A 14,696-nucleotide genomic window follows, 5' to 3' on the forward strand; every position below is an offset into this window, starting at 1 on the left:
TACTTGATCGTTATCTTTTGGAACCAGAATTTCTATTTTTGCAGGGGGGGGAGGGAGGGAGGAAAGTCTCTATTCTCTGCATGCATGTCCACAACAGATGGGACTTAGATGAAAAAGAAGAATGCAGCTGCTCTCCTCCTCCTACCAGTCACATCTAATTGGTTTGTTTTGTTACCTTTTCTGCTGCGAGACTTCGCTGAGGGTTTCCTGCCGGTCTTGAAGCAGCCAGCGGAGATACTTCATTTCACGCTGGTGCTGGGCTGCCTTGCCTGCAAAGTCGTCCTCCTGCTCGGTCAGCCTGTGAGTGATGCCTCGCACGGTGCTCGCAGCTTTCTTTCTGTACACCTGTAAGCAATGAAGATGGACATGTGGATGATACTGGCGGGATGACTGCAGCAAACCGGCATCGCCCGTCGCTATTCCAGCCAACGCTCGGTGATGTCTTGCTGGCCCCGTAAGTCAGGTATGTCAGCCTTACAGAACCTTCTGCACCCCATCATCCCCCTATTATCTTCTTTACAGCAATTGCCACTGTCTGCTATTACGGTCACCCATGCAAGGTCGTAAAGCGCTGCTGTCTGGTTACTTAAAGGAACTGAACATTAATATAAATGGTGCATTCATTTAGAAGAGGGGTGAATAGCTTTCTGCTTGTGTTGGAGATAAATCGTCAGTGCTCACATACACAACCCATAGCTATGCTTTATTAATGGCAGTAAAGCTTGCAGTATTTAACAGTTGTTCACTAGTAGAGCGCAAGCTACAAGTAGGCTGTGATCTAGGAGACAGACGGGATTTCGCCCTGGGGTAGAGCGCCGGTCATAGCTAGAAGAAGGGGCGTGCAGGAAGGGTAGGGGTATAATAACTTGTCAAGTAGTGACCCCTCTATGTATGTGAATATATCGGTCCATATTGCCAAGCTGTTTAAAAGGCCATTCATCCATTTCTTAGTTCGGTCTGGGTGACAACCAATCATTACAGCTCCTTCATGGGTTGTCACCCAGCTTTCCCGAAGTCCCAAACACTTTATATACAAATGATAAACCCCCCTCCTTCTGTATGATCACTAGGCATTACATGTCTGGAAAAGCTGGGTGAGAAACCACGGGGAAACTGTGGGGGCAGCCAAATTGGTCACCCAGCTTTCCAAAATACGGATATAAATAAGAAACGGCTGAATAGGATTAGTAATGATGTAACAGGAGAGTATATACACGTCTATAAATTCTGGGATCATAGGGGCAGATTTACTAATACAGTCTATGAGTTACAGCGTAGCCATATACCAGGCAGTCAGAAGACGCGGCAAATTTATCACAGTGGTGCACGCGGTATGATAAATTTGGCGCATCTCGCTTGACCTGTTTTTCTCTTCCTTTGATTTGGCTTATTTTGTGACAGAATTTTGTTCCAGATTTTTGGTGCATTTTAGCCACTACGCCTTTTTCAACAAGGTCTAGTAAAGGCATCTGTTCTTTTTGGTGCATTTGCTTAAAAAAAAATAGATCTGAAATCTGGTCAGCGCCAAAAAACATTTTGGCACATTTTACAACATATTCTAGACGTAAACACATGAATAAATTAATGAATAAATGAATGAATAAATCTGCCCCATTGTGTTTAAAGGACAGATAAAATAATTTCACAAAAGTAGGAGCACCACACGTAAGCGCATTTATCTCTTCGATCAAAGGGGGGTCCAGAATAAAAAAAACAAAAATGGTTCTGCTTTTGAGAGCGCCACTCTTGTCGCTGGGTTTTCTCTGGTATTGCAGCTCATTCGCTTGAAAAGAGACGGCGCTGCAATACCAGACCGACCTCATGAACAAGAATGGCCACTGATTCCGGGAGAGGAAAAAAAAAAAAAGGGGACCAGATATGTAATCCTGGAAGGTAAATGCGCTTACGTGTGGCGCTCCCACTGTTGTCGATTGCTTTTTCCGTCCTTTATTTTACTCAGTGAATCTGTATGTGACATCACCGCTGCCTGCCACAACGCTGGCCCCTGAGAGCAATTTAGCAGCTTCTTGTAAAAGCACCTTTAAAGGTTCAGCAATAAACATCAACTCCGGGACCTCCAAGTATTTAATCGTCTCTGGTCAGTAATGAAAACGGTTGTCCAATAAACTAACAGAGCGCTGCATTAAAGGCGTGCGGTTCACCTTAGGATCTTAGCTTAGCGTCTGGGGGGTCAAGAGTCGTAAAAGGCCAAAGCGCTTGTGTGTGACCCTCTAGTTTAATACAACGACAATGACCCCGGCTGTCATATAATGAAATGTCTCATGGCGGCTTTTTACGTGGCAGAGCGCCTGGTTGTTTTTGGGGTGGATCACATTTATAGCACAGCGAACAACCTCAGCAGCGTACGTTAGGAAACTTATTTCAGTCCTGATATTTTACAACACAGATTTTGAGATGTTTTCATGTTAAAGGGGTTTTATGTCAAAGATTTATTTAAATAAAGGCTAAGGCCCCATACACACGAACGTATGTTTGCAGCCGCAATTCACCCGCAAATCTGCGGGTGAATCGCGGCCCCATTCATTTCAATGTGCCCATGCACAAGACGGTGGTTTCCACGGTCCGTGCATTGCCCAGGAGCCTGACTGCATAAAGATAGGACAGGTCTTATTACGGCTGTATTTTGCAGTCCAGGCTCATAGAAATGAATGCGCTATGTGCATGGTCAGCGATTTGTGGGTGACCCACGGGTGACACTCCGCGGCCGTCCGGGCTGCAAATCACGGCCGTGCACACAACTACGGTCCTGTGCATGAGGCCTTACAGCCTATCCTGATGCTACACAGCCATCACAGGTGCAGGGCCTGTTACAAAAGAGAACCCCGATACAATGTAATGAGCGGTGTACCAGAGTCGGTTGGACATGATCAGGGTTTTCAACCTCTAGTCTAGGGGTCCCATTCACTGACCGCAAGCAGGGACTTTGGAAAGAAATGATGAGGAATTAGACCTTCGAGTATATTAGAAAGTTGCAGAACTTTTCATTGTTCAACAATTAAGGTTTATTTACCTAAAACTGGAAAACACCTTTAAAAATAGCCATTAAAAAGGCCATAGAGGGTGGTGCCTCGCTTGGGACACCCCTGTATGTGTCAGAAGGGGAGTCGCTGTGGCGGAGCCGGCCCGTCCTTGCATTACATGGACCGCCATTCATTTGAATGGTCGGCACGTAATGCTACATTTGCCGCTGCAGGAGAATGAGGAGCTGGCCGTGCGACTTATTGCCCCTATTAGGGTAGTAGGGAAATGTCCGGCCAGACAAGGATCCTCCCTGCAAAACCAGCTGTTTTCCAGGGGTACTCGGAGCGGGACCTGCAAAGATCAGCAGATCACCATGGCCGCATTCGGAAAGGTGTGGTCTTTGATGACTACCCCTTCAACGTCTAAATCGCCAGAAAGGATAATGCAGGGACCGACCACAGCTTGTAAAGCTCGGATCAGGTAAGTGAATCTGGCCACAGATGTACAGATTATTTAGGTGATATGACAGATAAACAGTGTGTGAAATAAGGAGCCCTGAGGCAGACAATGCGGCTGCTATGGGACTCTTGGAGAAAGGGGCTCCAGTCCTGGTTGGTCCCATCACCTTTGCTTTCGGGTAGCGAGAACCTATACAGGACTCCTCTCCAGAGAATTGAAAGCAAAGGGGTGTGATCAGGGACCCGAGGGTCATGGAATCGGCATGGAGGGGGAAACAAAACATCAGGCCCTCCAGTCCTGGGTGGTAAAATCCAGCACTATAACGGGAGGCCTATTTTGATCTTTAGTATGGGGGAGGGGGGGGGCCTCCCTCTCTTCTATTAACGCTGCTGCAATATTGAAGTGTGCACCATATTTATCAATGGACTGAGCATTTTTTTAATATTTCAGCAGCGTCAACTTATTTTTTCTTTTAAAAAAGACACGAGGTGCTCGCATTTATATACACTCCTCAACATTGAAATTGCAACACCAAGGACAACCCGTGTCGCTAAGATCTGCAAACGATCACATTTTCAAGCACCCAGCTCCAATCAGTGGCATGTGGGAGGCATAAAAGACAGATTGAAAATTAAAGTTTTTAGCCACATGAAACCTACAAAAAATAAAAAAAAAAAAAAAAAATCGGATTGCGTGGTGTGGTATGATTGTGCGATGTCTCCTGTTCGTCGACATGCCTATTATCGCCACTTGTGGTAAACGGAGAGGGACAGAATCCTTGAACTGAGACTTTGGTTTATCACTCCGGCAGATCGCTGCGCGCCTAGGCCGAGATGTCAGCACTGTTCAATCTCGTGTGTCCCGGAGGTTGGGAGAACAACAATGAACAGGAATGACAGCAAGAGGTCCGCGGCCGCGAACCTCTGCAGGGATGGATCATCTGATTGGAAGAATGGCGCGTAGTGATCCATTCTGTACTGCAAGTGAAATTGGACGTCACGTCCCAAGCCTAGGGCGGCAACCAGTGTAGACACAAACCATCAGAAGACGTTTTCACGACATTGGGCCGCGAGCCGGACGTCCAACTACACCGCACGCCACCACTCTCAGGTTATCATGGTGCACAGCAAGACAGCAATCGAGGTCTATCCTCTTCCCGCTGTCGTCTCGGACGCAATGACAGCCGAAGACTGGTCTGGAGACCACGTGGGCAATGCCATGAAGAGGCCTTCACAAGGGAACGTCAGACTGGTCCTACTCCTGGGATTATGGTGTGGAGTGGCATAATGTACGGTAGCCGGACCCTCTAGTCTTCATTAAGGTACACTAACAGCTCAGGTTACATTGATTTGGTCGTGGAACCAGTGGTACGGCCATTTCTCCAGGTGTCCCAGAAGCCGATTTTCAACAGTAGCAACGACAATGCTCGTGCTACTGTGAGCAGCCTGCGTGGACTAAACGTGCTACCACTGCCTGCAGCGTCTACGGACTGGTCTCCCATCGAGCACATCTAGGACGTCATTGGTCGGCAATTGCAATGGGAGCTGCCATTTCAATGTTGAGGAGTGTAAATACAACATACATTTACAACAGGCTAGACCAGTCATCCGTGATTCCTTACAGCACATCAGCGACCAACTTATGAAATTCTATGCAACATTTTCAAAAATGTCCCAGATTTAGCAATATGGCCGAAACAAAATAAAATAATAATAAAAAAAACTTACAAAAGATACACTAGATCCATTGGCCCCATTGCGTGGACCAACTCTCCATATGCCGGGCTACTACTAGGAAATTATCTACCGTGAGGGGTACATTCACCTTTACAACAACAGTAAATTATTACTTGAATGCATCTAAAACGAAAGATGAAGCAACTTTGCAGATAGTATTAATCAAAAATTTCCTCCCGTTTTGTGTCTGCAGCTCCTATGCAGACCTGTCTCTCCAGATAAACCCTGTGTAGTCTGATCCTGCAGTTTGTACTCCATTCCATGTGCCCCCCTATTTCTTGATAACCTATTAAATGTATATTAAAAAGGGGACAGCCGGATCAGACTACACAGAACTTGTTTGTAGTCTGCAACCATGGAGACACACAGGTCTGCACAAGAGTTCTAGACACAAAACAGAATGAGATTTTGAATCAAGAATATTTACAAAGTGGCTTCATTTTAGATGCATCAGACAAAGCTATAGCACAAAAACCATTTAACGTATACTGGACGCAGTCAATAGAATGACGTGTGCCCCCCCCCCCCCCCCCAAAGGCCTCAATCTGTCAATCGCAATAGATACAACTGCAGTAAGGGTTAAATTGCTTTCCGTGATTTGCAGGACAAACTCTCACACATCTAGATGAGCTGTTTGCGAGCTGATAGCAACTTTAATTATCCGACACCGATACTACTTAGCGATACCCGGCGCCGCTAATAGTAGTCTGTCATCAGACGCACTTGTGAGTCTATAAATTACGCTGCTAATTCATTCTCTCTTGAAGAACATTTGTCAGACAGCTAATGCACACTTTCAATCTTCCCGTGTATTAATAATGAATGAATCATGGTCAAATATTATATTAGTGGAAATTAATATTAATGAATGTCTTTGGAAAGCAATGCCCTTGACTGCTTGTAAGAAGGGCGAGGAAGGGGTCGGCACGAGTCAAATAATAGATCTGTCAGGTCTCATAATTTAGTGACTGACACTATTCGCGCTAATGTTGTGGAGAAACATTGAAGGAACAGGAGAGATGTGATCTATAGCAGCGTCAACCTAGTACAAGCTGTCACAATTCCCCAAAAATCTGATTAATAACGCAGGTTGAGGAGGGGAATGACATGGTGCGACTATCACCAAGCTGTTTTTCCCCTTCTTTTCGGTCAGCGCGGACCCAACCCAACTTTGAGCAAATAGCAGGGTCGGTTTTAGTGGGTAGCAAATGAGGCAACTGCCCAGGGCCCTCTTTTTTTATTAGGGCCCCAAGTACTTAAACCCTAGGGACAACCTGGGGATGGAGCATGTAAACCTTCCGTACCCGGCACTAGGGATGTATTTGGGTATTGATTGGCAATATAGTATGGGAGATATAGGAGTTAAGTGGTTATTATTTAGGCATTGGATGGCAGTCTTATTTGGGTATTGAATGGCAATATAGTATGGAAGATATATGGGTACTATATGGTAGTATGGATTGAATACAGTAAGGAGGCATTATTTAGGCATAGTCTGGCTAGATGGTCTCAGCATTGTATGAAGCTATTGTTTGGCATTGCATGGGAGTATACGGGTACAAACATTCAGGTATAAAGTGCCAATGTACATACAGACTGGTTGCTATGGATACATTGCCAAACAATTATAGCCATTAAAATGAAGTTAGACAATAAGTCCCTAGCAACCAGTCTGTCCTAGATTTCTCAGGTCTTCAATTCAAACGTCAGATGGGCACTAAATTGGGGGCATAGAAGCTTGGCGATAATAAACCACACTGATCACCAGCTCTTACTGCAATAATAGTAAAAAAAAAAAAATTAGGGGTGGGAATGTAAGAAAAGAAACTCGAGAACCACTTTAAAAACGGGGAAGACAATACTAAAGTGACTTTTTGACCTGTCACGGAAATATCGTGTCAGAGATTTCCAATGAATAAAAAGTTGCAAAGGGGTTTGGGCACTCTATAGAGTGCCCAAACGAGACAGAGCCCAGATAAGTTATGGCACTTGCCTACCTACAAACGGCATCGGCAAAAGTAGCGTCACTATAGCAAGCAACACTACCATATATCTAAAGGAGCGGAGTCCTGGCAGAGGTGCTGTAGGGATGGTAGCGTGAAACTGGGTCTATAATGCCCCCTGCTGGTCACAGGTGGTAAGGACTGGCATATAAATGATACAATGTATGGTATATAACCTCTTATTACCCCCGGTAGCTCTAAGTCTTTGATCCAATAAACCATGTCAGCATGCTAATGAGTCAGCCTCCCTATTGAGGTCCACATCTCAGTGGCAACCTATGCAAAATTAAATTTCGACCTGCCTAGTGGCGACCGCCGTTAAACACGGTGATTACTAAAGCTTATCTGTATATATAGCCATGAAAATGCCATGAAGCGTCCCCACCCTGTGTCTTCGCTTGCTGTGCGTCTTCCATGCATTATTCAGAATGGTAAAGTCAAGCAGCGGAGGCCCAGGACGTCATCGCAGGCAGCCTGTCATTATTGTGACAGTTTTGCGGATTGCAAGTGACGGCCCACAAGTGCCCTGCTGCCATTACGTCTTTACGAGGGCTGTAGCCTTTTGCTGAATAAAGAATCTATTTGCATGTGTTGGCAGAGACTAAAAAAAGATTTACGAGACCGCTGAACCCATGATGTGGGGTAAATGGTGGAATGGTAATTTACATGGGTGTGGGTGGAGGGCACACCATTCAGGTACTTGGACGATGCCCCTGTCACTATAATATAGCAACAAAATAAAAGACAAACCGGAGGCCGGTGTGTGTAAATGCTCATCCTGATCTTTATAGATATGCTGTGACATTCACAGTTGTTTGCTCTCTGTTATCAGTCTTCCCAGTGAGGTTGGTTGTGGAGTGCTAATAAACCTAAAGAAGCTTAGGAAGTTTAAGAAAATAATCTCACACGTATTCTTTTCTGATAAGCTGAACCCATTACCAATGACTGTGGCAAGTTTCTGCATAATATATTTATACAAGGGATCAGCGGCCATGAATAAATGTGGTATTAGATTGGGGTGGGTACCCCGGAGGCATTGATCCTTTCTATGGTGCAGATCCCCCAGTGCACAGTTTATAATTGGGTCGAGCTATGCAATGATCTTGTGGGGGACAACGGCACGTTAAATGCTCAGTATCTCTGCTGCAAATTGCAAGGATACTCAGAAGTCGATGCTCAAGAGTGAGAACAGCTTTTTACAGCTTTTCGACCCCCCGACCATCGAGCAGGTTAAAAGGTAAAGCGTTCTGCATCACTCCTAAATATTTTGTGTTACAATTTCTTCCAATTTCAATGCTTCTGCTTGCAGTCAGTGAATGGGGACTTGTAAACATCTATTTAGACCTTCGGCTACATGCACACGACCGTTGTTTTCGTCAGTGTGCCATCCGTTTTTTTTAATGGATAGCACGCTGACCGACCCATTAATTTATATGGACCCCTGCACACCACCGTGTTATTCACGGACTGGGCCGCAGAACTCAGACCAGATCCTGTTCCTGTCTGTATTTGTGGCTCGCGCTCATTCCAGTCAAACCTATGGACAAACAGAACAGATGCGGAGGACACACTGATGACACACGGACCGCAAAAAACACGCACTGGATCCGTTGTTTACAGGTTGCAAAATACAAAGTGACAAAATCACTGCGGTCACGTGCATTAGGCCCGAGTCTTCTACAATTGTATCCAGTCTAAGTAACGATCTGTGAACTCCACATTCCGGACTCAAGTCTGATACATTTTACCTGCACTGATACATTGTAGCAAACAGGAGAGAGAGCGATCTCTGATAATGATTGATGTGCCGACCAATAGAAATGAAGTGAAACACAGCATTTGAACCTAGCCAAAGATGAGTGGGGGCAGGGAGGAAGCGTGATGTACTGTATAGATCGTCGCTTCTCATGCTTTGGCGCTGTATGTATGTTATGTTCTCATAATACACGAGTGAAACGTATAACTGCATTATGAGCTGGGATGATGGCTGATGAGGGATTCGGTATCACTAACATCCTCTTCTCATCTATTCCATGAGATCAGAGGTAATGGAGCTGCAACGTTCTGCTGGTAACTTAACCCTTTGCATGGAGGGGCAGAGACGCAACTTAATGCTCCTGGGCCCCAATGCAAAATCTGTATCTGGGCCCCCCACCTATCATGTGCTATTTATACAACTGGTATCATCTTATGTGGCAGCGGGGCTTTTGGGCCACCACAGACACCAGTGCATGGAGCGACGGCTATCTCTGCATCCCCTAGAGCTACGCCCCTGGAGAGGGGATTGGAATCACTTAAGAGTTAGATCTGTGAATTGGGAAAGTAGAATACGTGTTCGGCAAGACATAAAAAGCTTTAATTACTTCTAGAAGACAGGTTTCAGTCCTATCACATAGAATTCTTGAGATAAAAAGTAGGCCATGCATCCATTTACATGATAGGACCGCATCTACTGACAAGCAGACTGTTCCCACTGATAGCAGATAAGAGGGTATTCTGGAGACCCCCCATAGACGGACGCCAGCCTACTCTCTGGCATACGGGTGAAAAGGTATTCTCCTGCCATCCCAGAATTGCATGCGCTGCAGCACAGTCTAAAATCCTCTACGAACAGCAAAGTTCACCCGGAGCTTTCTGGTTCATGAACAATGTAAGAATTAGGGGTCGTTCAGACGAGCGCGTACCTCGTCCGAGTGCCTGCCGTTAAAACGGCTGTCACACAGACTCCTTTCCTTCTTTCAAAAGTTGGGTCCATTGTCATTAGGGACGGAGTTATGTTACACAAGCTAGTGTCCATAATGTTTGGCTAGTGATCAAGGGGGTAGTTTATGACCCCATAATCGTAAGTGACCAATACATTGCCTGCTTATCCCCCGAGGTCACTGGTTTCTTATGTATCGACAGAAAGTTTTCTTATAAATACCGGAAACACCGGAAGACCGATTGTTCTAACATTTGATTTATTTTCCAGCTTTTTTGCAAGAATAAAAGATGAGCGCGGAGGAGACGCTGACAGCTGATGAACTGGAATGTAAGATATGTTACCAGAGGTTCAACACTCATAGTCGTAAGCCCAAGATCCTAGACTGCCTTCACAGAGTTTGTGCGAGATGTCTATCCAAGATCCTCATCATCGGAGGAGGCGCTCCGTGCATCAGCTGCCCCTTCTGTCGCAACGAGACTGAACTCCAGGAAGAGGAGGTTGCGGGCCTCCCGGATGACACAAACATCTTGTCGAAGCTTGAGGAGAAAACCATGTGCAAATCGGACAGCAATGAAGTGGTCTTAACACCCAAAAACTTGGCATCTTCGAGTCCCTCTCATGGATCTTCCAACTGCTTAGTGATCACAATTATGGAGGTACAAAGGGACTCTAGCAGGACGCCAAGTCAAAACACCATCTCAGACTACTACGCAGATCACAGTCTCGACTCGGCCTCCATTAGTTCTCACGGCCAAATAGACCACGACCTATTCTCCAAATTGTGCAACCATGTCCCCCGGATACTAGTCTGGCTCCTTGGCTTTTTTTACTTTGGTTCCTTACCCCTTGGGATTTATTTGCTGGTGATCCAGAAAGTGACGCTTGGGATTGTCTGCGTTAGTCTTGTCCCCTCTAGTTTAACCGTGTGTCTGGTCTATGGCTTCTGCCAGTGCCTGTGCCAAGGAATGTGCGATTGCTCCTCAAGAAGTTGACATATAATTCAAGTGACCGCTAAGAGATGTCCTCACCGTACCAGTAAAGCAGTAGACTTGATTTCCTTGGCATGGCTCTCGTGATTTGATACTCCGTAAACACTTCATATATATATATAAGATGTAGTATGAGGTCTACAGTGAATCTACAACACAGTAAAAGTGGAACATCTTGTCATGTGGATATTGTTTGTTTCCGTGTATAAGTGAATACCCAGGAGGTAAAGTATGTCTATAAGCACCACAATCTGAACAGTGGTTATGGAAGAATTTCACTTGATTTCAATGGCTGTAAATGTAAATCTTGTGGTGTCATGTGACACTATGGCGGAAGAAGAATGCAAACATCAGAAGGATCCCATCAGATAAAACTTTTCTTTTTTTACAGCTCGCCTTTTATACCATGCATAACTTGCTTTTCTCTCCGTGCTGCTTTAATCCGAGGGAAAAACATTCAACTTAATCTTCACACCAGTCAGCTGTGAAACTTTTCAACATAAAATGTCATTAATAAGGTTGCAAGAGATAAAAATGTTGGCCTACACACTGCTCAATGCTAATGAGGACCCATGTAATCTGAGACAGACTAGTTGCTAATGAGGACCCATGTAATCTGAGACAGACTGGTTGCTAGTGACGTAGGCCTGTGTAGCAACCAGACTGGACTGGCAGCAGGGAAGGGCAAGAGCAGCTTGGCAGCAGTCACAGTAGGTCACTCCATATCTCACCCTGTGGTATTGAGCAATGGTTTTCGAAGAAGGTCCACAAGATAGGATATAATGCCATGGGGCTGTGTATTATCACACTGCAGCAAAACTGCTCTCCATCCAGTGTGAACGTACCCCTTAATGAGGATACCATGGTGACTTGATCATGCTAAGATAGTTGCTTACCATGACCGCTGTGCGGCTTTGATGTTTCCATATGTTGGGATTCGAGCAATGGTTGCACAGCTTTTTTCCAAAAGGGAGAAGTTGAAAATGGGGGAACCTTTGATTTTTACAGCGACTTATAAGTCCCAGTGGAGGTCTAGCCTAACTTTTTTTTATTTTTTAAATCTGATTGATAATCTACACTGAGGTGGGGAATCCCATGCCACCCCTGCTGTCAATCTTCCACTTCTCTGCCATCCAGTCCTGCGAGACAGACTAGTTTCTATGAATATGAATCCGCCACAAGTTATTGTCATACAGCGAGTCCCTAGCAACAAGTCCGTCTCAGATTACTCAGGTCTTCAGCTCACAGCCAAATTGGCACTGAACCGAAGGAATATGCACTCCAACTACAATCATCTCCAACTATTTACCCACTGGTGGTAACTTTGGGGCACTAAGTGTCCGTATTATGGCTGCAATGCCCGGACCTCCCGTGGTCCCGTGACATGAATGTAGAAAACCATAGGAACCCTACAGTGATCAGAGTCTGCTTCAGTAGACCTGCGGGAGGTCCAGGAATTGCGTCTGTAATACGGACGCTAAATGTGGCTTTATTATGGCTGACATTTCCATTTTTTGTGTTAGGGGTGAAAACCCTTTTTAAAGGGATTTTCACTGTATGTAAACACGTTAATAACGGCAATCCGGTTTTAGGAGCAGAATTTCTACTTTTCCATCCATTGTAAACTTATTGGAAGTTAAAATAAACATATCAGTTCCACCGTCTCCCGTTAGAGCTGGTCGCCTTTGATTATTGAAATCGGTCAGTGCCTTCTGTTCCTACCAGAGCATAATCAAAAGAAAACATAATAATTTGACCTGTTTTGCGTGGGATTTTCAGTGGCGTAATCATCTTAAGGACTCTTATGTCCAGACAAAAAGAAAAAGCAAATCTATCAAAGCTGTATCCAATGAGAGATGACTTCATTGTCGATTATGGTTAATAATGATCCCACAAAGGACTAATTGCAGCAATCTCCATGGAACAGGGCAGCAGGTTTCCTCCAATCTCAGGTACTTCACTGCCCGCTACAAAAGGCTCTTCAACATACACTGATGAAAAGAAGCCCTTCAGGTGCCCACATTGGCCAACTCCATAAAAACAGACTTTTGTCTCTCGGCCGTGCTCATTAGTGACTGCATAACATGCATTTAATTATGATTTAGATGCTCTATATTTTGCTTTGTTTTTTTCCTTTGCATTTACGTCTGCGACTGGCCAGAACGGACGCCGGCTCTAGTCATTAGGCCTGACCTTTGGCGCCATTCATAAAGCTCTTAGTAGGTCTCATTGTAACTCATCACAACCCACCTCAAGGCTAAGGCCCCATGCACACTAACGTGTTTTTGCGTCCGCAATTCCCCCGAAAATACACGGGAGAATTGCGGACCCATTCATTTCTATGGGCCCATACACACTATCCGTGTTTTCACGGGTCCCCGCATGTCCGCAAATCCGTGCCGCACAAACTCAGGACATGTCTTATTACGGCCCGCAAATTCGATGCGGACATGCCCATAGAAGTCAATGGGCCCGTGGAAAATGCGGGTACACCTCCGTGTGTCAACCGCAGTTTGCGGATTTGCGGAAGTGTTGCTAGGCGACGACCGGGAAGGTGTTCAGTCGTGATCCTTTTTTACCTAGGCATTTTGCGGATTACATACGGATGAACTGCGGAGGACATTTCACGGAACACGGTCCTGGAATTTGCGGACCAGAAAAACACTACGGTCGTGTGCATGAGGCCTTATATACCTCTCGTTCCACGACCTGAAGGTGCCACTGTCCTGCCCTCAATTCATATTTTCTACATGTGACATTGCACAGTGACACCTATAGACTAGAATAAGGACCTACATTTTTATAAGATCAGATCTGTTGCATGATCAGGATAGAGCTAGGTGCAGCATTCAGATCTCAAACACTTGGACTTTGTAAAACTTGCCAAGGCTTTTTTCATTTCAATCTGACGAGTTATGCCAGTAATATAAGGCTACGTTCACATCACATTTTTTTGCCCAGTTTTAACGTATATGTCGGGAAAGCGCTCCAGACGTATACGTTAAATGTAGGCCATGACGGACGCCCAACAATGGCACCCATCACCATAGACTAATGGTAACCATTAAACGGACACGTCATTAACTGGGGTCATGAGAGTTCATGATGTATCTGTTAAATGGATGCCGTAACAGTATATGGTGATGGATGCCACTATTCGGGTAAGTTCCCACAGGCCGGATACGCTGCAAATTTTTTGCAGCGGTTTAACCTGCGGGTTTAGGGTGAAGCATTAGATATAGAAAACCTTAAATGTGGATTTATGCTACGGATTTTAAAAATCTGCATCGCAGAACACTTTCTACAAGACTTTTCTGCCTTTTTATTCCGCAGTGTTTGGCTGAGATTTGCAAAGATCTCATCCACTTTGCTGCTACTGCTGCAGAATCCCTGCACAGAATTCCGTTGTGGAAATTCCTTAGAGTATTCTGCCTGTGGAAACATATCATTACGCAGACGTTTAATGTATAGGTCATTAAAGCCTATTGGAAAGCCATGACTTAGGCTCTGTTCACATTTGCGTTGGGGTCCCGTTCTGACGTTCTGTCGGAGCTTTCCGTCAGAACGGGCCCCTGAACAGATACAAACGGAAACCAGAGGTTTCCGTTTCCATCACCATTGCTTTCAATGGTGACGGATCCGGTGTCCATGGTTTCCGTTTGTCTTTGTTGTGCACCGGATCCGTCGTTTTGCCGGAAGCAATAGTGTAGTCGACTATGCTATTGCTTCTGGCAAAATGACGGATCTGGTGCACAACAGGGACAAACGGAAGGCATGGGCACCGGATCCGTCACCATTGAAATCAATGGTGATGGAAACGGAA

General features: G+C 45.2%; 2 protein-coding genes across 4 annotated transcripts in view; one reads left to right on the forward strand and one right to left on the reverse strand.

The window, feature by feature from the left end:
• The window catches only part of CEP89 (centrosomal protein 89), an 80,522-nt gene that overhangs the window by 9,631 nt on the left and 56,195 nt on the right, over nt 1-14,696 (reverse strand). For 2 of the 3 annotated variants that reach the window (XM_075838438.1, XM_075838437.1), the window contains exon 17: nt 176-345. The exons of the other annotated variant lie outside the window; for it this stretch is intronic. In XM_075838438.1, the coding sequence (XP_075694553.1) occupies nt 176-345 (170 nt within the window). The remainder of the gene's footprint in view (nt 1-175; nt 346-14,696) is intronic. 3 annotated transcript variants of the gene reach the window in all.
• LOC142661148 (E3 ubiquitin-protein ligase RNF182-like) lies at nt 57-12,537 on the forward strand. Its single transcript, XM_075838442.1, has 2 exons — nt 57-463; nt 10,152-12,537. Exon 2 carries the CDS (start codon nt 10,172-10,174, stop codon nt 10,874-10,876), a length of 705 nt encoding a protein of 234 aa, XP_075694557.1. The 5' UTR covers nt 57-463; nt 10,152-10,171; the 3' UTR covers nt 10,877-12,537.

This window comes from Rhinoderma darwinii, chromosome 9 (assembly GCF_050947455.1).
Source record: "Rhinoderma darwinii isolate aRhiDar2 chromosome 9, aRhiDar2.hap1, whole genome shotgun sequence".
Lineage (NCBI taxonomy): Eukaryota > Metazoa > Chordata > Amphibia > Anura > Rhinodermatidae > Rhinoderma > Rhinoderma darwinii.

Coding starts and splice junctions, on each gene's coding strand:
- LOC142661148 (XM_075838442.1), top strand. CDS start 10,172: ATGAGCGCGGAGGAGACGCTGACAGCTGATGAACTGGAATGTAAGATA.